General features: G+C 61.9%; 2 protein-coding genes and 1 long non-coding RNA gene across 6 annotated transcripts; 1 reads left to right on the top strand and 2 right to left on the bottom strand.

The window, feature by feature from the left end:
• Window positions 1-120: 120 nt before the first annotated feature.
• On the bottom strand, window positions 121-3,151 carry GHDC (GH3 domain containing; the record flags this gene model as incomplete). The annotated part of the gene is made up of 8 exons (XM_083877379.1): window positions 121-918; window positions 1,011-1,099; window positions 1,229-1,362; window positions 1,467-1,538; window positions 1,628-1,811; window positions 2,062-2,638; window positions 2,713-2,843; window positions 2,923-3,151. The coding sequence occupies 8 exons, from the start codon at window positions 3,149-3,151 to the stop codon at window positions 718-720; spliced, it is 1,617 nt and encodes a 538-aa protein (XP_083733505.1). The 3' UTR covers window positions 121-717.
• Window positions 3,152-3,682: 531 nt separating this feature from the next.
• On the bottom strand, window positions 3,683-18,840 carry LOC310918864 (signal transducer and activator of transcription 5B). 4 transcript variants are annotated; one of them, XM_083877838.1, is made up of 19 exons: window positions 18,784-18,840; window positions 9,167-9,304; window positions 8,893-9,049; window positions 8,720-8,809; window positions 8,395-8,569; window positions 8,190-8,320; window positions 7,956-8,107; window positions 7,729-7,884; window positions 7,467-7,646; window positions 7,244-7,331; window positions 7,021-7,143; window positions 6,779-6,871; window positions 6,436-6,642; window positions 6,167-6,261; window positions 5,970-6,100; window positions 5,160-5,330; window positions 4,912-4,963; window positions 4,590-4,697; window positions 3,683-4,517 (listed from the first exon to the last, which is right to left on the bottom strand). In XM_083877838.1, exons 2-19 carry the CDS (start codon window positions 9,292-9,294, stop codon window positions 4,391-4,393), a joined length of 2,364 nt encoding a protein of 787 aa, XP_083733964.1. In that variant the 5' UTR covers window positions 9,295-9,304; window positions 18,784-18,840; the 3' UTR covers window positions 3,683-4,390. The 4 variants fall into 4 exon arrangements, with proteins under 4 accessions (XP_083733964.1, XP_083733965.1, XP_083733963.1 ...); XM_083877839.1 differs by lacking the exon at window positions 18,784-18,840 and adding an exon at window positions 12,947-13,106; XM_083877837.1 differs by lacking the exon at window positions 18,784-18,840 and having other exon boundaries at window positions 9,167-9,606.
• LOC310918865 lies at window positions 12,596-21,923 on the top strand. The gene is made up of 3 exons (XR_014591747.1): window positions 12,596-12,632; window positions 13,627-13,716; window positions 21,095-21,923. It is a non-coding gene; the product is annotated as an uncharacterized lncRNA (long non-coding RNA).
• The last annotated feature ends 839 nt before the right edge of the window (window positions 21,924-22,762 follow it).

The raw sequence follows: 22,762 nt of genomic DNA, 5'->3' as shown, positions 1-22,762 counted from the left end.
TCAGCCCCCAGAGCAGTCAGATTGCTTGAGCAATCTCTTTAATGAGGATTAAAAATAATAGTCTAAAAAATCAATCCCAGAATGCGGTCCTTTATTTATTTTTAAAAGATAATCCTCCTTTATTTTGCATTTGGTTATCAAAACATTTAAAAGCAGCCCTCACTGGAGCTTATTCTTAAACCAGTGGACATGCACTGAAGCCCAGCTGGGGCTGCTCTGTGGCACCTGGCACCACCAGCCACCTGAGCCCTGCCTGCAGTGTCCCTGCCAGGTGACAAAATGCCACAGGGCTACAATGCTCAGTGATGAGCCACGGCTCTTCTGCTCCTCCTGCTCCCACAGAGCCCTCTGCCTCAGCCATGGGCTGTGGTGCACAATGTGTCCCTTGGGAAAGGCACAGGCACCTGCTCCACTGCAGCTGCAGGTGCTGCCAAGGCACTGAGTGAGGGGGGCTCTGCAGCTGCAGGATCCCACTGCCCTGTGACTCCCAAGCTCTTGCTCCATCCCCACAGCAGCACTGAGTGGTGCCCACCAGTGCCTGCTGCCACCACAGAACACAGTGAAACTCAGTGTCTTCATTTGCTCTACTCAGCCAAACCCTTGGGGCTGGGCACTCTTGCCCCCCACACCCTCCCTCCCCAGGGACACGGCCCCTCCTCAGAGGGTGCATGCCAAGTGAACCCCAGGGTGGAAGGGCTGCAGGACCCCTAGGCTGCCCTATGAGATGACTGATCCCTGGATGAGCCGCAGCAGCTGCTCCTCACGCAGGACTCTGGGCATGGGCACGGGGGAGCCCAGGGCTTCCCGCAGCCGAGTGAAGCTCCCCGGCCCCACCAGGTGCAGGCGCAGGGGCCCAATGCTGCCCTTGAAGCGGAAGGATTTGTAGATGGGGAAATCCTCCTGGAGACACTGGTCCAGCTGCAAAGAGAGGGCAGCTGCCTGTGCTGGTCCCACATTGTGTCCTTCAGCCACTCCACACAGCTCCAGAGCAGAGCCCATGTCCTGCTCACCTTGTAGCGCTGCCCCTCCGACAGGTCCCGCAGGCCCTGCAGCTCCATGAACACCTCGTAGTGGGGGGCGCAGGGCCCCGAAGAGTCACCTGGAGCAGTACCATGAGTATGTTAAAGCTGCCCACAGCCCCCAGCCCTTTGGGCACAGGCAGGCTGCAGAGCCCCACACAGAGCCAGCTACACTTTTGGGGGGACTTGGACTGCTCAGGTGCACTCACCCAGCAGGCTGCTCTCCACACAGACATAGTCAATCAGACGAGCACCTGGCCACATCCTCAGAGTGCAGCACAGGCTCTGGCAGAACTGCTCCTCAGGGATGCTCTCACCTCTCACGCTCAGAGTCTGGCTCTCCCTGCGGTGAGACACAGGGTGGGTTACTGGCACCCTCCTGTTAAGACCCTGCCCATAGATGGCCCAGCTCCCTAAGGTGAGGGACAGGGCTTGGGGTGTCCTCACCTGCGCACAGGTTCCACCAGGGGACACTGCTTGTGGAAGCCGGTGACCTTCAGCACCTCCCCAGTACGGCACCTGCATGAGCAGAGAGAGTGTGAGGGGGACATGGGTGCATGGGGCTGGGGCAGGCAGCCCCCCAGGACTACACAGCACGGACAAGGCACCTGTACTCTCCTGGCTGAGCTGTCACAACCAGCCCGTACTCGCGTCCCTCCCAGAGCTCATCCAGCAGCACCGTCCGTGGCTCCTTGTTGGCCAGGCAGGGCAGGAACTCGCAGAAAGCCCAGTCAGGGCACAGCAGGAATCGTGGCTCTGGCTCCACTGGCCACAGGTTTATACCGAGCAGGGCTGGGCAGACGCAGCATGTGCCAATGTGAGCTCCCCAGACCCCCCATCCTTGCCCACAGAAGCCTCACCCCTCTCCAAGGGGCAGAATTTTGCTGGTGCCTGAGCTGGTTTTGGGTTGCAGGAAGGGAATGCAGCACAGGGATGCACCAGCATCTGCTGGGGCAAGGAGATCTGTGCTGCCACATGGCAGCAGTTCCCTGTGGGCACCCAGGGCAGGCCATGGGGACACACCAGCGTGGGGGACACTCACCTCCTGCTGCCTGGTAGAAGGGGCAGTAGAAGGGCAGCCCCTGGCAGTCGGCCTGGAGGAGGGAGTCGCAGTAGAGCCGCTCTGATCCATGTGCCGTCCTCACCACCACCACCTCCAGCTGTGGCCACAGACGCAGCACGATGCCCTCGAAGCCGCGGGTGCACTCAGCACGGAGCTGGGCTGCCCGGGCAGCATCAGGGGTCAGCAGCGCCTGCAGCTGCTCCCTCACCCCCTCGGGCAGCCCGGGCTGCGGGCTCAGCCTGCCCAGCGCCAGCTCCTGGGCCAGCTGGGGCCACTCAGTGCGCAGGGCCAGCAGCGCGTCCTGCAGCTCGGCTGCCAGCCCGGCCTCCAGCACGTGCAGCGCACGCTGCCGCAGGGCAAAGAGCAGCTGCAGCCGCAGCGCAGCGGCCCGAGAGGGGACGGTGCCCGCTGCCGCCGGGGTGCAGTACAGGGTGGGCAGCGGCCATCCCGCCGGGCCGCGGGGACAGCCGGGGGCCCAGTGCAGCAGGGCCGTGCCCCGGCGGGCCAGGGCCCGTGGAAAGGCGGTGCCGAGGGCATCCAGGTAGAGCAGGGACCCCTGCGGGGGAGAGGAGGGTCAGGAGGGCAGACCCTGCGGGGATCCGCGCCCACCCCGCCCGCCGCTCCCCGTACCTGCAGCCGGGGCTCGGTGTCCCAGCAGCCGGGGAGCAGAGCCCAGAGGCGCAGCCGGGGAACAGGATCCGCCGGCGTTTCGTCCCGACAGGGCTCCCTCAAGGGATGCCGCTCCTGGAACTCCTCGGAGCCTGCCGGGAGAGGCACAAGCTGAGAAAGGCAACCGTGGGACCGACCCCTTCCCGCGCCCCGCCGCAGCCCCGCGCTCACCGCCGGCCGGCCCGGTGCCGGTGCCTGTCCCGGTGCCGGTGCCCAGCAGGCGCCGCAGCCGCCGCTCCTGGCTCCGCCGCACGTCGCTGCCCAGAGCCTCCAGCCGCCGCCGGTACCGGCCCCCGGAGCGGAGCAGCGCGGAAAGGACTAGACGGTGCCGTAACGCGGGGACGGCCACGGCCACAGCCACAGCCACGGCCACCACCGCCACCGCCACCGCCAGCAGCATCGCGGGATGCGGACACCGCCCCAGGGCAGGGACCCGGCCCCGGACTCCCCTCGCCCACCCGGCTATTCCGCCTCCGGCAGAAATGACGGTAAATTATTGCGCCCGGCGCCGCCCCCCTCCCCGCTTTACTTTTATTTTCATTTTCGCCCTCACACGGCACACCCGGAGACCCCCGCTCGGCGGGGAATTCAACCGCAATTGAACCCCGACTACCAGCGCCCTCTATCCCTCCATCAAGACCAAGCTCCTTCTTTGGAAAAACAGGGCAATTCATCCGATTTTACCTTGCTTTTTGCCCGGATAAACGGCCCCAGCGCTGGCCCAGCCCCTGCTCCCCAGGGCAGCCCTCCCGCCCGGACAGAATCCCCCGGATCCGCCCAGGTTCGAGGATCCTGCCCTCGGGGATAGGAACCCCAAACACCGGGCCCAGCCCCAGCACTCATCTGCTGCACCCCAGATGAGGAGCTCCCCAGAGGGTCCCACCTCTGTCCCAAGACACACGTGGCACCCAGAGCTTTTGTGTTACAAAAATATTCCGTGCTTTATTTACTCTGTGATAGAAAAATAACATGGCCAGGACCCCAGAGTTTCCCGCCCAGGCGAGGGGAGAGGCGGGGGGCAGAGGGCTCCGCTTCCCCAGACCCCCTGCCCACCCGACTGCCCTCCCTGGTGCCCTCGCACCCTGCCACCCTCCTGCTGCACCGGCTCCAGAGGGGACACTGGGAGGGGCTCCTGCATCCTTGAGGGCAGAGGAGATGAAGTCCAGGGACCCTGCCACCGTGGAGCAGAGCACCAGCACGGGCTAGGGGAGCCCTGGCAGAACCCCTCCTCTGCCCTCTGCCCTCACGCCCCCCTGGGAATGGAGCGGCGGGGGAGAACAAGAAGGCGACATGTACATTCTTAGTGACGACTGCGAAAGCGAACCTGAGGCCGGGCTGGCGGCCCCCGCCCCGGCAGCTCCACGGGGGGACGGGGGGCTGGCAGGGCCAGTGCTGGCAGAAGCGGAAAGCCGAAGCTGGGCCTCTTGAAAGGAACATACAGGAAAAACCATGCGACAAATCCGCTGCCGTTTATACAAGGGCATAAACACCAAAGAGCTGGACGCCAGCCTGTGTTTCGGGGCAGCACAGAGCAAATCCTGGGGGCAGGGCCCACCCGCTGTCCCCTGGCACAGAGACACGAACACAGCACAGTCCCCGCAGCGCCGGGGCCAGGGGCAAGGGACCAGGCGCCTGCCTGTCACGACTGGGCGTGGGGGATCCACTGACTGTCCACGGGGCGCCGCAGCAGCTCCTCTACGTGCCTCGCCACATCCATCGTGTCTTCCAGGTCAAATTCACCCTCGGGGTCCAGCACAGGGTCGGGGCTGTGGGAGGCAGGCAGTGAGGGGAGGTCCAGCTGCAGCAGTACAGGGATAGTACAGGGGTGTGATACTTACTTCTGGGTGTACATGTTGTAATGAGGCTGGGAGCAGACAGCAGGCGAGGGTGCCTGGTCCATGTAGCTGGCTCCTCCAGGGGTAGAATCTCCTGATGCATTAACAAACCTGTGGGGATGGGTCTCATGAGCACTGGCACAGGACAGGATGGGTGCCCCAGGGGTGAGGTTGGCAATGTGTCTCACAAGGCTCAGCACCAATGTGGCCATTGGTGGTGGACCTGAGCTCCTCAGTGCCCTGGGATGCCACCCAACCCAGCCAATTCAACACTGGGAACCCATGGCAACCACTGCCCAGGATCTGCCCTTGGGGTCACACTTACTCTGGCACCACTTGCTTGATCTGTGGCTTCACATATCCATCCACAGCTTTAGCTAGAGAGAAGGAGGCAGCACTGAGGCCCCAAGCTCCAGCACGCGCCACGACCCCGAGCAATGCTGGGGGCTCACACGTGGCCAGATGCAGAACCCCAGAGGGTCCCTGGGGCAGGGGGAGGCTGAGAACACCAGTTCCAGTGGGGCTGGATGCACAAAGGAGGGGACACACATGGGGGTGAAGGGACAGCGCTACCTGGCGTGGACTCACAGAGAACCGGCGTGTAATACTTGGAGAACACCTCGTCCTTGGGCCGGTCGGGGAACACGTAGATGAGGTAACTGAGATCCCCGAGGCGGTCAGCCAAGGACCGGATGGAGAAGTCCCTGGTGGTGAAAGGCATCAGGTTCCAGAACATCCTCTCAGCTGCAAGACAAGCGTGAGGATCATGGTGACTCCCAGAGTTTGCAGCAGCTCCTGGCCAGGGGCTGTGAGGTCGCATCAAGCAGCAAACAGCATGTCCCACACAGCGTCCCTCCCCCAGCAACAGTTGAGGATAAAGCACAGAAAATGGAATAAGGTAGGAGGCACAGCAAAGCCAAGGCAAGTCTGGCCTCATGTGGGGAGCTGGTTCCCCAACCATGGGGCTCCATGGGGCTCTGTGGTGCTTCTCAGCCCTCCAAAGGGCAATTCTGTGAATGGCAAGACTCCTGCATGGGGTCAGGCTACCCCTGACAGCCCTTGTACTGGGAACCACCACCAAATAACTGGATTTCGTACAGTCCACATCAGTTCCCGGGGCTGGATAGGAGGGTTCAGCCTGGTCCCTCCTCCCCAGTGCTGCCATTGTTAGGGCCTGACACACCCACAGCTGCAGCGAGCAAGGACAGTGCTGCTCCCCATGGGACAAGCCAAGGCATTCTGGGAGCTTTGGAGCTCGCCTCATTCCTGAGGATGGCTCCAGCATGCCTGCTGTGGCAGTGCCAGTACCCCAAGGGCATGACATGGCCTGGCTGGGGCCAGGGATACTCAGTCCAGGGATGCCAGTGCTGGGCACACACTCACAGGAGTCGAACTTCCAGGCAATGGTGATGCCACCGATCTCCGAGTCGCTGAAGCGCAGAAGGAAGGTCCCGTCGGGCTTGTTGATGAGCAGGTCGTGCGCCTGCTGCTTGTTGACGAAGCCCAGGATGGCCCTAGGCAGAGCAGGGCGTCAGGGCTTGGGGCTCAGGCCAGGCAGCACAGGGCAGGACGGCTCTTACCCGTCATTCCAGTGCGGCTTCAAATGCTTCTTCAGCACCTCCATGACCCCATCAAACCACTGCCAGAAGGTGTAGTTCCTCCCAGGCAGGTTTTCCTGTTGAAATCCCCAGAAAATGAGCATTCCTGTCAACAGCCTCTGAGCCTCTGTTACACAGCACAGACACTGGGAGCAGCAGCAGAGACTCAGGGACCCCCAGGTGGGTACGCCCCATCCAGACCCACAAGCACAAGCACTTGGGGGGCTCTGGACAGAGCCCAGGCCACTTACTCGGTTGAACTGGGACCAGGACACCGTGGTGCTGCTGTAGTCCTCCAGGTGGGAGCTGGTGCTGTTGAAGAGCTTTTGTGCCAGGAACACCAGGTTCTCCTTGGTCAGCCCACGGCTGCTCTGCACCTCTGCCTTGAACTTCATGTTGAGCGCCTCGCAGAGCTGTGGCCACTGCACCTTGTCAGGCACAGCGAAGGGCACACGGCCCTGGGGGCAGAGAGCATGGTCAGCACCAGCTCTGCCTGATGCCTCCAGGCATGTTCTACCTGGAGGCTGGGCCCTACTCCTGCAGCCGGCTCAGGGCAGAAGGGGCTTGTCCTGCCCCCATGACACTGGCACTCACAGGCTCAGCAAAGGCATTGTCCCAAAGCACGGTGGCCGTGGCATTGTTGTCCTGGCTCCCATGCACGATCACCACCACAGGCAGGGACAGTGTCTGCCGAGAGGAAGGAGACCGGAATGGGCTGTGGGGCACCAAGGGAGCATCACCCATGGGCAGGCATGTGGCCCCAGCCCAGCCCCACTCCTGTGGGCATAGTGCCCATGGCTTGCCTAGGGCCTGCAGAAGGGACATAGAGGCTTTACCTTCACCTGGAAGACTAGCTCATTCCCACCGACACTGAACTGTGACTCAAAGAGGATGGTGAATTTCTCCTCTGTCACTGACTCAGCCCCGCGGCGATCTGAGCGCTTGATCCGCTTCAGGGACTGCAGGGACATGAGGGGTGAGCATGGAGGAACAGATGGGGATGCCAAGGTAAACACAGAGGGACACAAGGGCACAGGATGGGGAACCAGGGGCAGTCACCATGTTGCGGAAGTGGGCGCTGAGTGTCCCAGTGGCCTGGTGATACTCCATCACGCAGCAGTTGTTGAGGATCTCCCCGCTGCTCTCACTGCCACGGGAATGCACCGAGTCAGGGACCACCAGGACTGGGCACTGTGCAAAGTGCAGCCCTTCCCTCCCTGGCACACCCTGCTCCCCACTGCCTTGGCAGCCCCAGTCACACACACCCAGCCCCCAGCATTACTTGCGGGTGCTCTCATTCTTCAGCAGGGCCTTGGCTTGCTGCTCGCTGATGATGGTGGCCTTCACCTGGGGGGGGTTCATGTGAACATTCAGCTTCCCCCCCACCAGGAGCCGCACGGTGGCTGCAAACTTGGTCTGTGTCTTCAACACTTGGGGAGGCTGCTTCTCGATGATGAAGGTGCTGTTGGGGGCAGAGGGATGAGGGAGGCTGGGAATGGGGCAGGGCCAACCTGCCCCCACACCCAGTTGGGCCCAACTTGTACCTGGTGACCAGAGCAGAGATGATGTCAGTGATGGTACCGTTCAGCTCTGACAGCATCTCCTCCACTGGGCCTGGGATTGGCAGCTGCTGGCAGAGGTGCTCGGCACGGCGGATCTGCTGCCGGTTCTGCCAGATGATCTCTGCCAGCTTCTCACACCTGGAAGGAGCAAGGCTCAGCACACACTGGAGCTCAGCACCCTGTCCCATTCCACCCCACCAGGCACTCACCAGGTCTGCAGCACATCCAAGGTGCCTTCGGGTGGGCCCCCATTCCCTGCCAGCTGCTGCCGACGCTTCCACTGGATCAGCTCATCATCCAGGATGGTTGTTTGCTGCTTGCGCAGCAGCTGCAGCGTCTTCTGGTGCTTCTCAGCCAGGTCCTATGAGATGGGACAACATCAGGGGTTCAGGGACAGGGTATCACAGGGACAACATCATAGGGAGCCAGGCAGCATCACTCACCACACGGTACTGCTGTAGTGTCTGGGCCTCACGGTGCAGCCAGGCCTCCAGCGATGCCTTTTTCTGCTGCAGCGTCGTCTCCCGTGACATGCGTTCCTGGGGGCCCAGCTGGGAGAGCTGGGAGAACTGGGCTGGGGAACAGGGCATGGTGTTAGGGCTGGCCCTGCCAGCTCCCCAGACCCATGCCCCTCGGCCCCCCACTCACCTTGGAGTCTCATGTTCTCCTGGTACTGGATGATGAAGTATTCCTGTGTCTGCTGCAGCTTTTTGAGCTCATTCTCTGAGTCCTGCGTGATGAGCCGCAGCTCCTCGAAGGTCTGGTTGATCTGCAGGTGCTTCTGGGACATGGCGTCCACCAGGGAACCGGACGGGGAAGGGCTCTGCACGGGGTACGGGCTGAGCTCAGCACAGGGAGGGGACCCTCACTATTCCCTGCCTCAGGGCCACTCCCATCATCATGGAGAGGAGCCCCTGAGCATCCCTCCGACCCTGTGGAACCCTCTCCCTCCCCCGTCCCAGCCCACACTCACATTGTTGGCCTCCCGCACCAGCCGCTGCTCGTGGTAGAGGATGTGCCGGATGCAGCGCACCAGCTCCATGGGGCATCGGTCATACGTGTTCTGTGGGGAGAGCACTGCCTGAGCCAGGCACTGGGCAAGGACCCCCCTGGCCTTGTACCTCTGCCCACAGCCCCCCCACTCGCCTGGAGCTGCGTGGCGTAGTGCCCCAGCTTGATCTTCAGCAGGAAGCCGTCCTCACCCACTTGGTGGTCTGCCTTCTTCTGCAGCTCCTGGATCAGCCCCTCCAGAAGCTGTGTTGCCTTCACATTCTCCTGGGGGTTGTCAAGGTCGATGGAGTCCCTGCATGTGGAGCAGAGCAGTGTCAGGGCAGCCTGGCTGCGGGGAGCACCCCCCTGTACTCCCAGGGCAGCTGCTGCCAAGCCCAGCACCCCCCAGGAATGGGACCCCCCAACCTACCATGCCTGGCTCTCGATCCACTGCGACAGGTAGTGCCGCACCTCGATGGGGAAGTGCTGCCCATAGAGCGCCTGCATCTGCCGCAGGGCTTCGCCCTGGAGCTGCTGGGCCTGGATCCACACCGCCATGGTTCAGCACCTGTGGGAGACGCATTGTAAGGGCACCAGCGGAGACAGGCAGGCACTGTGCTGCAAGGGGTCCTGCCCTGGCTGTCCCCGCACCCTCTGCAAGAGTGTCCCGAGTCCCTGGTGCTGCCAGCGCTGCCTCCAGCTGCTGAAAGAAAGGACATGCGGGGGCAGGGGACACTGACTCTGAGTCACCCCCTCTTTTCTAGGAACAGCTCTGGGGGTGCCCAGGGCCAGGGACGCGCCTCTGCATGGCCTCTCCACATGGTTCTCATTTCCCCTCACTGCGCCACGGGATCGCAGCCATCGCTGGCCACGCGAATGAGGAAACAGGCCAGGGGGAGGAAGGGCTGGCCAGAAATCCAGGGTGACGCAGAGCAGAGCCCCCCCCTGCGCTCACCCCGCTCCTGCCCACACCCTGGCAGCGCCAGCAGGCAGGAGCAGCCCCAGCCCCAAGAGCCCACGTGGCACCACAGCCCCCAACAAGTCCCCAGTGTCAGGGCTACTGTGTGCCCCATGTCCTGATGGAGATGCATGTGCCTTCCCAAAGCAGTTTTTGGGGTGGCTCTGGCTCCGTGCAGGGATTCCACCCACCACACAGCCTTGGCTCCCCCAGGGGCAGGCAGAGGTGAGATGGTGACGACAGCACCTCTATTAAAATTCAGTGTGTCCCCTGGGTCACCTGTGGCTCAAGGGGGCTGGAGAAACAACCTGCAGTTGAGTGTGTGAGGGGGATATGATGGTGAGTGACACAGGAGGGCCTGGGGGGCTCAAGGTGAGGGCTCACTCTCTTGGGTGAGGAGACAACAGTAAACAGGATTTGGATACACTCACACACAAACCACCTGGGATTTGGCACCACACAGAGGGGCCAGGCAGGGGTGCAAGGCCTTGGACATGTCCCAAGGCTGGGTAACCAGGCCAGGACCTGATCACTGCCCTGGGTGGTGACAAGCAGAGGGATTGAGCCAGTGGGGGCTGTGCTTCCCCCTCTCCCCGAAGCATTTTGTTCAGCCTCAGAAATACCCAGTGGCCCACAGGGCTCCAAAAGAGCTGGAGCTGTCATATGGTCAGGGGCACATGCTGGGGGACAGTGGCAGCGGGTCCAAGCAGAGCAGCCACAGCTGGAGCCCCCGAGCCAGGCACGCCCGCCCCTGAGCAGGAAGAGGAACAATAACCCAGAGTTGGCTAAAAATGATTTTTTCCCCTATAAAAAGGGAGGAACGTTTCCACATTCACAGAAATCACCAAGCTGGAAATGCTGCTGGCAAGGAGGGGCCTGGGGAGGCAGAAGAACGCCGGCAAGGAGGAAAGGGAAGGTGGGATGGCTGACAGTGGGACGTGCTGCTGTTGGAAACTGCGGACACTTGATAAGGGGCAGAGCCAAGAACAGCCATGCCAGTGCCACTGCACCACAAAGTGACCGAAGTCCCCAGTACTGTGGGGACATCTGCACGGACACAGAGCAAACAGACACTGCCCTGCCTGTTGATAAAATGGTGATCTCTTCCCATCTCACAGTGACAAAACATTTCCTACTCCACTCCAGCATGTTGTTAAGCAACGAGTCTCTGGCTGCTCTGTGGTGAGCTGGCAGGCTCTGCATTTGGTCAGTGCCAGCCTGGGAGCAGGAGCACCAGCATCACATCTGCCTCTACAAGGGGCCATGCAGTGGCTGATGGTGGCAAAGCTCACCTGGTGTGAGCCCCAAAACACCATTTGCACCAGGCTTGAGCACAACCTTCACAGACACTGTCAATGCAGCAGGACATGCAATTTCTCCTACGAGAAATTTGTCTCATTTTTGTCTCTGTGTCTCACCTGTGAACAAACCAAAACTCCCTATGGGCTGCAGCTTACCCTGACCACCACTGGACAAGCAACCAGTTCCACCTGCCATGGGCAGAATTTTGGCCCTGAGACTGAGCATGACTGGGGCAGCAACTCTGTCTCAGCATAAGCTGCAGCACCATGGTCCCACTGTGTAGCTGGAACTGCCACTTCCAGCCTTTCCAGACAGCCCTGCCTCCTGCACCTGGTTGCTGCTGGCAGCCACTGCCCTGGCTTGGACCATACCTAACATAACCTTCCAGCATCACACCCCTCCGTGGCACCACCAGCTGCCCGAGGGACGAGAGCCCAGGGATGGATTCACCCCCACATCCAGGGACATCCACCTACTCCAGTAGCACCTCCATCCCCCCAGCCCCAGCAGGGCCACTGCAGCTTCAAGCACTGCCATGGGTCAGCCATGCACGGCAGCCACGGGCCCCAGGCTCACTCCGACGACTGCAAGAGGCAGATAATTGTGGTGGTTTAGGCTACTTTGCATTTACTCGCCGGCAGCGAGCTGGAACCCACCCGTCACTGCAGCTCGGTTAACCAGCAGCACTCGACCACAGCGACGCGCTCACCGGAGATTATTGCCTGGGAAGCCCGTACTGCCCAGCTCCCCGGGGCAGGAGCACTGCTGAGGACACGGACCCCAGAGCTGTGGGGAGGGACCCCGGCACCACAGGGACCGAGCAGAGAGAGGGAGATGCCAGCAGTCATCATTTCTGCCTCTTACAGACTCACTGCCCACTGCCGATGGGGAAGCACTGCCAAACCCAATGCAAAACAGGAGAAACCCATTCAGAAGGAGCACTCAGAAGGCCAGAGGCAGCAGTGAGGAGAGGGGAATAGCTGGCAGCTCTGTTGGGCTGGAGACAGCCGGGGGACTGACGTGACCACACTGCAGAAGGGTCGCAGGCACAGTGGCAGTAGGCACCAGCAAGTCCCAAGCTGCAGGAGAGCCGGAGCACATCCGTGGGCAGACAAAAGGAGGGAAATGTCTCACAGGGTGAGGCTAGCAGTAGTTGTTTCCCACGTGCCGTAAGCACGGCAAAACCCAAACACAGACAGCAGCTACCCTGGGGCCGGAGCACGCTCTGCACGGGATGCTCACTGCAACCCGCCGCGGGACACTCCCTGCACAGAGCCAGCCCCAAGACCTCCTCGTGAGCAGGACAGCCCTGCCCTGGTGCTGACACAGCCCCCGACAGCAGCCGCTTGCCCAGACCCTCGCCGTGAAGGGCCAGGCAGGGGCCAAAGGCCTGGGGGGAGCACAGCGAAGGGCTCTGGCTGTAACCCCCCGCCCCACTCCCCCGCCCCACTCCGCCCCTCGCCCCCGCACTGCCCTGGTGCTCTCCCGGCCCGGGGGTCTCGGAGCGGTGTCCTGCCGGGGCGGGGGCGCGGCGCTGGGCTCCGGCGGCACGGCCCTGCGCCCACGGCGCCTCCCGCCGCAGTAAACACGGACACGTGGTTTCTCGGCACCTCCGGGAACCCGCGATCGCTTCCAGGTCAGTCAGAGCCGGCCTCGCCTGTGGCCGCAGGGCCGGACTGTACCGCGGGGCCGCCCAGGGCTCCGCTGCTGCCCCGGCCCCGGCGGGCCCGGCGGGAAATGTCCCGCAGCCCTCCGAGGCGGGCGGCCCCAAAGATCCCTCCAGGGCGAGATCCGGCCCCCAGCCGGACCCCGGGCACAGTGGAGGTGACAGGCGGGCACGGCCAAGGGCTCCGGTTACCCCAGCGCGGAGAGCCGCCCCTCGGCCCACAGCGGCCTCTGCCCGCCCCGCAGGCCCCGCTGGAGCCCGGCCCGGCCTGCGGCCGCACTCACCGCCTCAGACCCCGCTCTGCTCGGCCTCCGGCCCCGGGACAGCCCGGCCACGGCTCTGGGCGGGCGCAGCCGGCACAGCCGGGCTCCCGGGCGGCCGTTTCGCTGGCTGCGCACTACAGGAAGGAGCAGAGAGGAGCTATTTCCTTCCAAAATGTCAGCTGCCTGCGCGGGACAGCCTGCCCCCGAGTGCTGGCAGCCGCCTCTGCCAGGGCTGCCCGCGGGGCACGGCCGGGTGGCGGGGCCGGCACACTGTCCCCTCGGCCCCTCACACCGCCCCGGTGCCGGAGCAGACACAGCCTCTGTCCCCAGCAGGGCAGTGACACCGAGCCCCCGGGGCTGGCTGAGAGCCAGGGATGGCACCCCAGGGATCCATGCAGGGGTTGGGCATGGGGGAGACACAGGACCCACTCACCTGCACCCCCCGGCTTCAGTGACAGTCCCAGCACACGGCCCTGGAGCAGAGCCTGCAGCAGGAACAGCTGAATACTGGTGAGCAGCCCCCAGCCCTGCTCAGAGGGGCTGTGAGTGACGCCGGCACAGAGGGCCAAGGGCTGCTCGTCTGTGTTTTACATCGGCCTGTGGTTTCCAGCTCTGGCTGGGAGGAGGCAGCGCCCACCAGCATGGGAGCGAGCTCCTTCTAGAAGCTCAGTGCTTTGATGGGGTTTGTTTGTCTCCCACAGAAAGTGGCAGCAACTGATGGCTTCGCCCTGGTGGCATCGGGGAGGAGGCGGCTGAACCACTCAGCCCACGCTGGAAACATCTGGGGCCGGGTACCACGACACTCACAAAGGAGGCATGGCTGGCTCTGGTAATCCAACGTGCCCCCCAAGTGCAGAGGTGACAGGTCCCACAGCCAGTAGGCAGAGCTGGAACTAACAGCACCAGGACCGTCCAGGTGTCCCAGCAACTCTGGGACCCAAAAGCAGAGAATTCACACCATTGCAGGAACAAGGAAACCTCATGCATGACCTGGTACTGCCCAGAGGGGACATCAGCCCCACACAGGCAGAGATGTTGCCAGGGGCATCAGTGTTGAGGGCTGCCAACAGCTCATCTCACACCACGGGCCAGGCTCTCTGCCTGCCAGCACTTGCCACCGTGGGAAAGATTTTCCTCCTCACTTCAGATTTCTTCCAATCAGAGAAGCCCAGAAAACTGCGTCAAACCAAAACCACCAAAATACCCAGCAAAATCCCAGCAAAATCCCTTGAATCCAATGGCTAGAACCTCGAGAAAACCTCAGTGTACCAAGAGCCACTCTGGGGTAGCCACAGACACGTACTGGTGCTGGCCCTGGCACCAGTGGGATTCCTCCAGACACTGAGCATGTAGCAGGACCAGCAGGGCAGGACACATGGTGCAGCCACATCAGCAGAGTCCAACCAGCCCCACGGACACGAGTCCAGTGTGGCTCCTTGCAGGACATCTGCTGTGGGGAGCCCAGTCCCTGCCAGCACTGGTGCTGCCCTCACCATAAACCCCCAGACAGGATTAGTGAGGCTGGGCAGAGCTTTAATTACTGCTGGCCCCCTGGGGCCAAGCAGCCGAATTAACCAGCTTTGGGGCTGGCACAGCAGGGAGTTGCCAGCTCAGGGTTCTGGAGATTCCCCTGGCTTGGTGGGGGAATCCCAGGGCAGGCACAAAGCCACTGACCACTTGCAGCATCCGGCTTGGGCAGACTGTGGCCCTTGCCCAGGCAGGGATGTGCAGCTACCCCATGCCAAGACATTCAAGGAAGGGATTTTCCCTTCATTCTAATAATGACCAACGCCACACTGAGGGCACAGCCCTGGGGTCCCACAGGTTCTGTGCCATCCTCCTGCACAAAGGCCAAATCCATCACAGCTCCTGGCTTGGTGCTAATCCCTGCTCAGACCTGCGCCAGCCCAGGAGGGACAGGCTGGGCGAAGGACCTGAGGATTAAGCTCATTTCAGCATCGAATTAGTCCCGATTGGGGTCTAGAGACACAATTTCATTTTCTCTGCCATGCTCCACTGAGCGCACACAATGGCACTAATCCTGCCACAGCCAGACTGGATTTGCTGGGCAGGACCCAGGTGGGCTGTGGGCAGCACAGGCACCAACGGCACTGCTCTGGCCACATCCATCCCCTCTGATGCCATGTTCCAGCTCTCCTTGGGGCTGGGGACATGGTGCAGGAGCCTCCTCACCCCTGGCAGGGCTGTCCTGCAGGGCCAGCTCAGCTGGTACGGCACAGGCTTTTGGAAGTCTGGTGAGCAGGGAGAGCCAGAGGGACACCAGAGCAACTCCTGCATGCCCCCACCGCACTCCCAGAGCTCATCCTCAGCAGCTGCAGCAGCTCTGCAAACAGAGATGCTCTCATACCAAGTCAGCAGAGCAGGATGGAGAGGGGTAAAGCCTTGCCTTTGAAATAGGGGATACACAGACATCCAGGGATGCTGGCAGGAGCAGGGACTAGTCAGACAGAGAATATACAAGAAAAACACCAGTGGTTTGAGCAACAAAATTCTCAAACTCAGAGAGGGGTAGAGCACAGTACACACACACATATGCACAAACATGTTCCAGGTGGGTCTTGGCTTTCCTAGCCCTGGGATGCAGCCCCTGAAGCAGCAGCAGAGCCCCTGAGCTGCACTATAAGCCTCACCACAGCATCTCCACAAGCAGGGCCAGAGAAGCTGCACCCCTGGGCCCACAGCCCAACAGCAACAGGGTCGGGTGTTCACACCAGAGAGGACAAAGATCATTTTACAGAGGTTCCAGCTGGTGCAAGGGGCCAGAACTGCCAGAAAGAGTGGCCTCTTTCTCTGCTAAAGGCTTTGCATGGCCAATGAATGATAGGGATGAGAGGCCAGACAGAATGAGAGCCCAGCACATGGTGGGCAGGGCTGGGTGGACGCTGCTCTTGGCTCTTTGAGGCAGTGACTCTCCAGCACCAGCCTTTTCCCCAGTTCCCTCCCCAGCATAGCTATGCTATAAACCAGCTCATAACACAAAGTTACGCTGAAAGTGGAGATTGCAAAACTCACCAGTGCCTGTTTGAACCGGGAATGGGTTGTGACTGTGCTGGGGTTCGGCTATGCTGCTGTGGCTGTCCCAGCCCGGCTGCACATCATTCCTGATACAGAGGGAAGCAGGACCCAGCACTCGGGAAAGCACTGGGCATGAAGCGCCTGTGAGCAGCCCGTGTTTCTGGCCCCTCTGGTGCAGCCAGATGGGTGGTGGATTCTGCTTTATCAGCAAGTCAGCTCAGCCCTATCGGCCAGGAAGCCGTGTTCACAGTGTGCCTCCCCCTCGACGTTTCCCAACGCGGCGGGAGCAGCGGCGTGCTGCAGCCTACCTTTTATCAGCCAGCAGATGTTGCTAGAACTGTTGCTGCATGTGAAATTCAGGCATGCCCAGCACCACTTGGATCCCTGCACCAGCCATGCGGTGCCAGGGTAAACACCCCCGCCCCCTTCCTCCCGGGATCAAAACACTTGGGGGTTGCAAAATAGACACCCCATGAAAGGAAAGGCATGCCACAGAAACATTACAGCTGTCGAGGTTACTTCTCCTGGAGCGTGCCGGAGCCCCGGAGCCAGCACAGCCTCCCGAGCTGGAGCTGCCTGCATGGCCACAGAGCCGAGTCCTGACAATGTGGGGACCCTAACCCTAACCCTAGGCATGCCCTGGCTTCCCTGCAGTGGCTGCTTCAAGGGCAGCACTCACAACGTGGGACACCAGGAATCACCACAGGTGGGCAGGCAGAGGGACGTGGCCTCCAGCACAGGTACCCAGGGGATGCCAATGGCAGGGAGGTCCCATTCACCCCACCTGCCATCCCACTGTGCCTGGGCTCCTGCCAGCTCCCCAGGGCTGCTGTGAAGCCTGTTGAGTCCAGCCCAGTTTACAGTCATTTCTTGCAAACTAGAAAGTAATTTCCCAGCTGATGAGGCTGCTTCACTGTATTTGGCCCAACACAGTCACCACGTGCCGCCCACAACATAGAGCAGTACAGGGAGCAGGGATTTTTTGCAAGCAGTGTATCTGAGTTTTGCTATCACTCGAGAAAGAGCTGGGAAACCCCATGGCAAAGCCTTCACTGTCAATTGGAGTCAGCACTTCCCCTGCAGCAAGAGGGGAAGGTCCCTCCAGAGGCTCTGTGTGCCCTGTGCTAAGCACCCCCAACTGCAGCTCGCTTTACAGTGAGAGCATCCCTAATCCTGCCCCAAAACACTGGCCTTGACACAAGGCAGGTGCAGCAGACCCAGTGAGGTGGCTCTAGTGACAGCTGTAGGGGCCCAACAGGGCCAAAGCAGGGCACTATCAAAGTGCCACAAAACACAGAGTGGGTGACAGCCCCCCATGACGCTCTGCTCCCAGCCCAGCTCTCCCGCACACAGGCTGTTGGCACCTCTCACCCCACACCAGAGCTCCTCCTCCTCCTCATGCTGCAACCACAGCAGGGCACAGCCCAGCCCTCTCCAGCCCCAGGGATGAGCAGCTCCTCAGGAACAGTTATAAAATCCAGAGAGATAGTCTCCATCCTCACATCCAGCACCTTGAAACCACATCAGGTCAGGCTCCAATCCTGATGGCTCCAGGAGCACAAGGACCTGGGCCAGGAGTCAGGGCCCAGAGAGGAGAGGTCTCACCACAGAGGGCTGGTTCCCAGTGCCCACGGCAGTGCTCAGGCTCTGCAGAGCAGCTCATTGTGCCTGCACTAAGTGCCCCCTCGCATGCCACTGCTGGGGCTCACACTGCTGGGGCTCACACTGCTCTGAGCACAGGCAGGAGCACTGCAGGGATGAGGGCTGGCTGCAGGCAGGCAGCACAGTGAGCCAGCTCAGAACCAGGAGTGTCCTGCTCTAATCCAGCGCCCCGCACCACACACGGGGAAATCGTGTGCCATGCCCCAGTGCGGGCAAACCCCGCGGAGCTCCTCGGAGCCCTGTCCCCCCTCCGCACAGACACCGACACTGTCCGAGACACTGTCCGAGATACTGTCATCATCCAACTGCTGCTGGTCACCGCCTGTCCCGGGCCCTGTGCCACGGCGTGCCCAGCACGGCGCCCGGAGAACTGAACGAGCCGACAGCCCCGGCCCGCCGGCGGTGCCACCGCAGCTCGGGGCGCGCTCAGCGCCGCTCGGAGCCGCTCGGCAGGAGCTGCCCGGGGCCGGGCTGGCACCCGCCCGGGGCTGGCCGGGCACGGAGCCCTGACAGCTCCGTAACCCGCCGGACAGGTGGCCGCGGTTCCCGCGGGCTCCCGGTCACCGGCCCGGCCGAGCTGGGTGAAAGGCCACCGAGCGCTGCGGTCCCGGGGAACGATCCCCCCCGCCCCGCGTGTCCCACCGACAGCACCGGGGCTCGCAGTGCCGCCATCCCGGCCCGGTGTGCTGCCTGCCCCGGGACCCCCGGTCACTGTACGGGACTCCTCGCCTTGTCCCGGATCCTTCCCCCGGCCCGGGACGGGACTCGGAGCCGCCCTCCGCCCCGGCCCGGCCCGCGAGTGAAAACCGGCCCCGCTCGGCCCCGGGATGCGCCGCAGCACCGGGACGGGCCCGGGACGTTCCCGCCGCCCCTCGCAGCGGGCCCTACTCGCCGTCTCCGCCCGCCCAGAGCCCGCGGGCCCTGCCGCCCCCCCCGAGCCCCGCGCCCGGCCCGGCTGCGCCCACCGGGGTTACGAAACACGCACAGAGCGGAGCGAACCGGAGCGGAGCAGACCGGACCGGACCGAGCCCCGGCCCCGCCGCGCCCCGCCCGGCCCCGCTGCGGAAGGCGGGCAGAGTCCGGGTCCGGGTCCGGGCCCGCTCGGTCCGGTCCGCTCCGCTCCGGTCCCGGCGGCGATGGCGGCCCCGCGCCGTCCCCACCTGCGGCCGCGGCGGCGGCTCCGCTGCTCCGGCGGCTCCGGCGGCTCCCGGCGCTCGGCCCCGCCGCCGCTCTGCCCCCGCCGCGCCCCGGCCCGGCCCCGCCTCCCCCGGCCCCGCCCCCGCCGCCCCCGCCGCCACCGGGAACGGCCCCGGGTAACGGGAGCGGTACCGGTCACCGGGCAACGGCAGCGGGTAACGGCACTGAGTGACCGCACTGGGATCGGGCACCGGGTGACAGTGCCGGTACCGGGCACGGGATAGTGGCACCGGGCAGTGGCGCCGGGTGACGGTACCGGGCACCAGCACAGGTTGTCATCACCAGTCCCAGCACCAGCACGAGGTAATGGCACAGGGTGTCATAGGTGAGTAGTGGCACTAGCACCCTAGCACCGGGTATGGACAGAGTCCAAAACAGCTTCAGGCATCAACACCAGCAGCTCTGGCAGGACACAAACCAGCACCAGAATTTGGCAGTAAGTACCGGGGAAATCCAAAGCAGTACCGAGCCTTGGTTCTGGGAGCAGGAATGACCAAATCTTGGTTCTGGGAGCAGGAATGACCAAATCAGTGCCAGGGGGCCACAGACGTGGCTGCAGGGCTGCCTTGTGCTGACACCGGGTCCTCTGCCTGAAGCAGCCGTGGCTGCACGGTGCTCGTTCCCACCACAGGCCTGAGCTGACAATTTACAGCCATGTGCATGGCCAAGACCCCAGCACTGCCACAGCCTCAGGCACCTGCTGGGACAAGACCCTGCATCCCTTTTCCAAACTGCCACATCCCCTGCAAGCTGTGAGGAGACCCAAGGCACTGCCAGCTCCTCTGCAGTTGCTCGAACAGGGAAAGTTGACAGCAGCCATAAGAAAACCATCCTAGAGGATGCTAGAGGAGCTCTTGCACAGCTGCCCCGCACAGCAGACTCCTCCTGGCAGCAGTGGCACCCCAGGGCAGTGGGGTACCCCGGGTGATGGGCACCCCGGGGTGCGGCTGCCGTGCGGTGATGGGCAGAGGCGGCGGCAGGAAGCAATACTGGGTGTGCTCGTTCTGCCCCAGCACTCGCACCCACCGCATGGGATCTCCTGGGCTTTCACTTTCGTTACCAGCTCATTTTCTGTGGCCTGAAAAAACGCTGGAGGGAAATTCAGCAAACGCAGGTCCCTCTCCTGCTCTGGGCCGGTAGAAGCACAGGTGACCCTGCCCTGGTGGGAATCCAGAAAGGAGGGGCTCGTCTCTCCTTGTGCCAGGGCTGGAACAAGAGCACTCTCAGACAGTTGATGCATCAGCAATTGCAAATCACTTGGGCGCTGTGTCAGTACAGCTCTGAGTTCCCACCTCTCCACTGCTTTTATCTATTGCTCTTGTACTAAAGTGCTGCAGCTCCAGCTTGGGCTCCTCACCGCCTCATCCAGCTCCACACTTCCAACAGATAAATAAATACCTGTGGGCTGGGCAGGCACCAGCCCAGCACCTGCTCCATGCAAACGCTAGCCACAAAACGGTGCTTTCCAACTTGCTGGCCCCACTCTGTGCCTGCAGCAGCCCTGGTGAGTGACTGAATGAGTGACTCCAGCCCCAACAGCTCTCAGCTCCCACCAAATGTTTTTCCTGTGCTCACCCGCTCGGGAGAATCTCACGCACAGAGGCTGACACATCGCTGCTGAGCTGCTGCCAGCAGAGCCCTGGCTGTGCTTCCCACTGTTCCTGGGGCACTCCAGACCTCACGGAGAGGTGAGCTGGGACCCTGGCAAGCAGGGACAGGCACTCAGTGTGAAGCCAGAAGCTCTCACACTGTCTGTATTCAATGAGACAAAAGAAAAGGAATGGAAAATGCAGCGCAGGGCCCTCATGCCTGCCCACCCTGCTTGGCCGGGGCGCTCTTGCTCTGGTGTGTTGCATCACGCAGACACGCGGCTTTCACAATCCCTGGCCCACATAACCCATTGGCACAGTCAGCCAGGCGGGCACTGGCTGCTCCGGCCAGAGAATCAAGGTCACACACAATGTCTGTGGCTGCTGCTGGGGCTCTGTCTGGGCTCCACAGATCCAGGGGTATCTGGAGGATCCCAGGGACACAGCGCTCCCTGTGCCTGAGACCTGCACAGCCACCCGTGGTTGGGAGAGCTGGAAGATGTACTCAAAACACGCTCCGTTCCCTCTCACTTCCCTCCTTTCTCCCTTCCCCTTCTGGTTGAAGGGGGGGAAAAAAGAAAAATAAATTAGTGCTGGGAGAGAAAGTTGAGAGTGGTCCATGCTGAGAGGGCAAATGGAATCCAATAAAATCCAATCCAATCCAATCACGATTTGTTTTCACCAGGTCTCGAGGAAAACTCCGAGCTGGTTGGTGGGAATGTTACCCAGGAGATGTTACTTTTCCTCTTTATTTCCAGAGGAAAAGAACAGAGCAACAGTGACTGCAGCAGTGACCGATAGAGAGGCTGCCCCTGGATCTGCCCTGGAACTGCCCCAGCTCTACCCCAGCGATGCCCCGAAGTGGCCCTAGCTCTGCCCTGGCTCTCTTTGGTCCTCAGAAAGTCTCGAGAAGCCTGTGGGCAGGTGAGCATTATCCAGGCTGAGCCGCAGCCGGACGCATGGTCACCTCGCATGAGCTCAGCAGGATGCCGAATGACGCCGTGCATTCCGGGGACAGAGGGAGCCTGGAGCTTCGTAATGGATTTCCGAGAAAATTGCCTCTGTGTTTGGAGCAGGAGCGCAAAGAGTGCAGGCAGAACAGCCTTCTTCTCTAAGTGGCATCTCAAGGGTCTTAATTATTTCTCAAGAGTGGAAACATTTATTTAGGCGGCTCTGGAGAGGTCCCGACGCTTCTGGCTACTGCCCTCCGGGCACATCCTGTATGCGAGGCTCCTCTGCAGTCCTCCCTGCTGTTCCGGGGATGTGCAGGGTACTGGGCTTTGGCAAAGCATAAACACCCAACCATGTCACCTGCGGGCAGGATACAGCCTCAGCTCCATCCCCTCCTGCTTACTGGGAAGCAGGAGGTCTCATGGGGCAGCCCAGCCCCATCCCATCCCTGCTTGGCATCCCTACACTCCCAGGTCTGTGCTGAGGCCACAAAACCCTGTTGTGATAATCCAGCCCAGCTAATGTGAACCAGATGAATCTCCACATTAGTCACAGATTCATGTTTTCCCACAAAGGTCCCATTGGAGAGCCAGTTTGGATGGGCCCTGTGGGGTTCCAGCCCTGGTGCTGGTGGAAGAGGCAGCCTGTGGAGAGTGAGGCCAGCAGCTGAGGGGAGAGGGCAGCAGCAAAGACCCTGCCAGAACCCAGCAAGCCCATGGGAAGCACAAGACTTGGAGCCATGGGCACGGGAAGTGGGGCACCAGAGAAGCTTGGCACTGGCACAGGCTCAGCCTGATGGTGCCTAGTGCCAGTAGGAGGGGATGATCTGCTCCAGCAGAAAACGGAAATGACAATTTATCCAAGGAGGAATTTCCACAGGAAACCTCTGCTTCCAGCCACTCGGATATGGCTGAGAACAACCCAGCAAACACTTGGCCTCGGCAGCCAAGCAGTGCCATTGCTTGGGCAAAGACTCTTTGTTTCCTCCACAGTTCCTCCAGCTAGGAAAGAACATCCAGTTTCTGCTACTGAAACACCCAGAACAGTGAGAGCCCGATTGGGTCTGCAGAGGGCACCAGAACCTCCCATCAGCTCAGTGAGTATCTCTACACCTGAGGGGGCACGGGGAGGGGGAGCTGCAGCACCCACAGCTCAGCTGAGACCATGGACACAATCATCTCATGCCCACCCCAGTGCCAGGGCTGGCTGGGGGCATCAGGAGCACATGCACCAGGGCTGCACTTGGCCCTCACCCCATGCTGGTGCATCCCAACATCCCTGCACATCCCCATGCATCCCTGTCCTCTCCCTGCATCCCTGCTCTCCCTTAGAGAGCTCAGGTTGCCACAGTAACCACTCAGTCCCAGCTGCTCCTGCCACAAACGTGCTGCCACAGGTCAGC

This window comes from Zosterops lateralis (genome assembly GCF_965231275.1).
Source record: "Zosterops lateralis genome assembly, chromosome: 24".
Taxonomy (NCBI): Eukaryota; Metazoa; Chordata; class Aves; order Passeriformes; family Zosteropidae; genus Zosterops; species Zosterops lateralis.
This window is presented reverse-complemented; position numbering and strand designations above follow the sequence as displayed.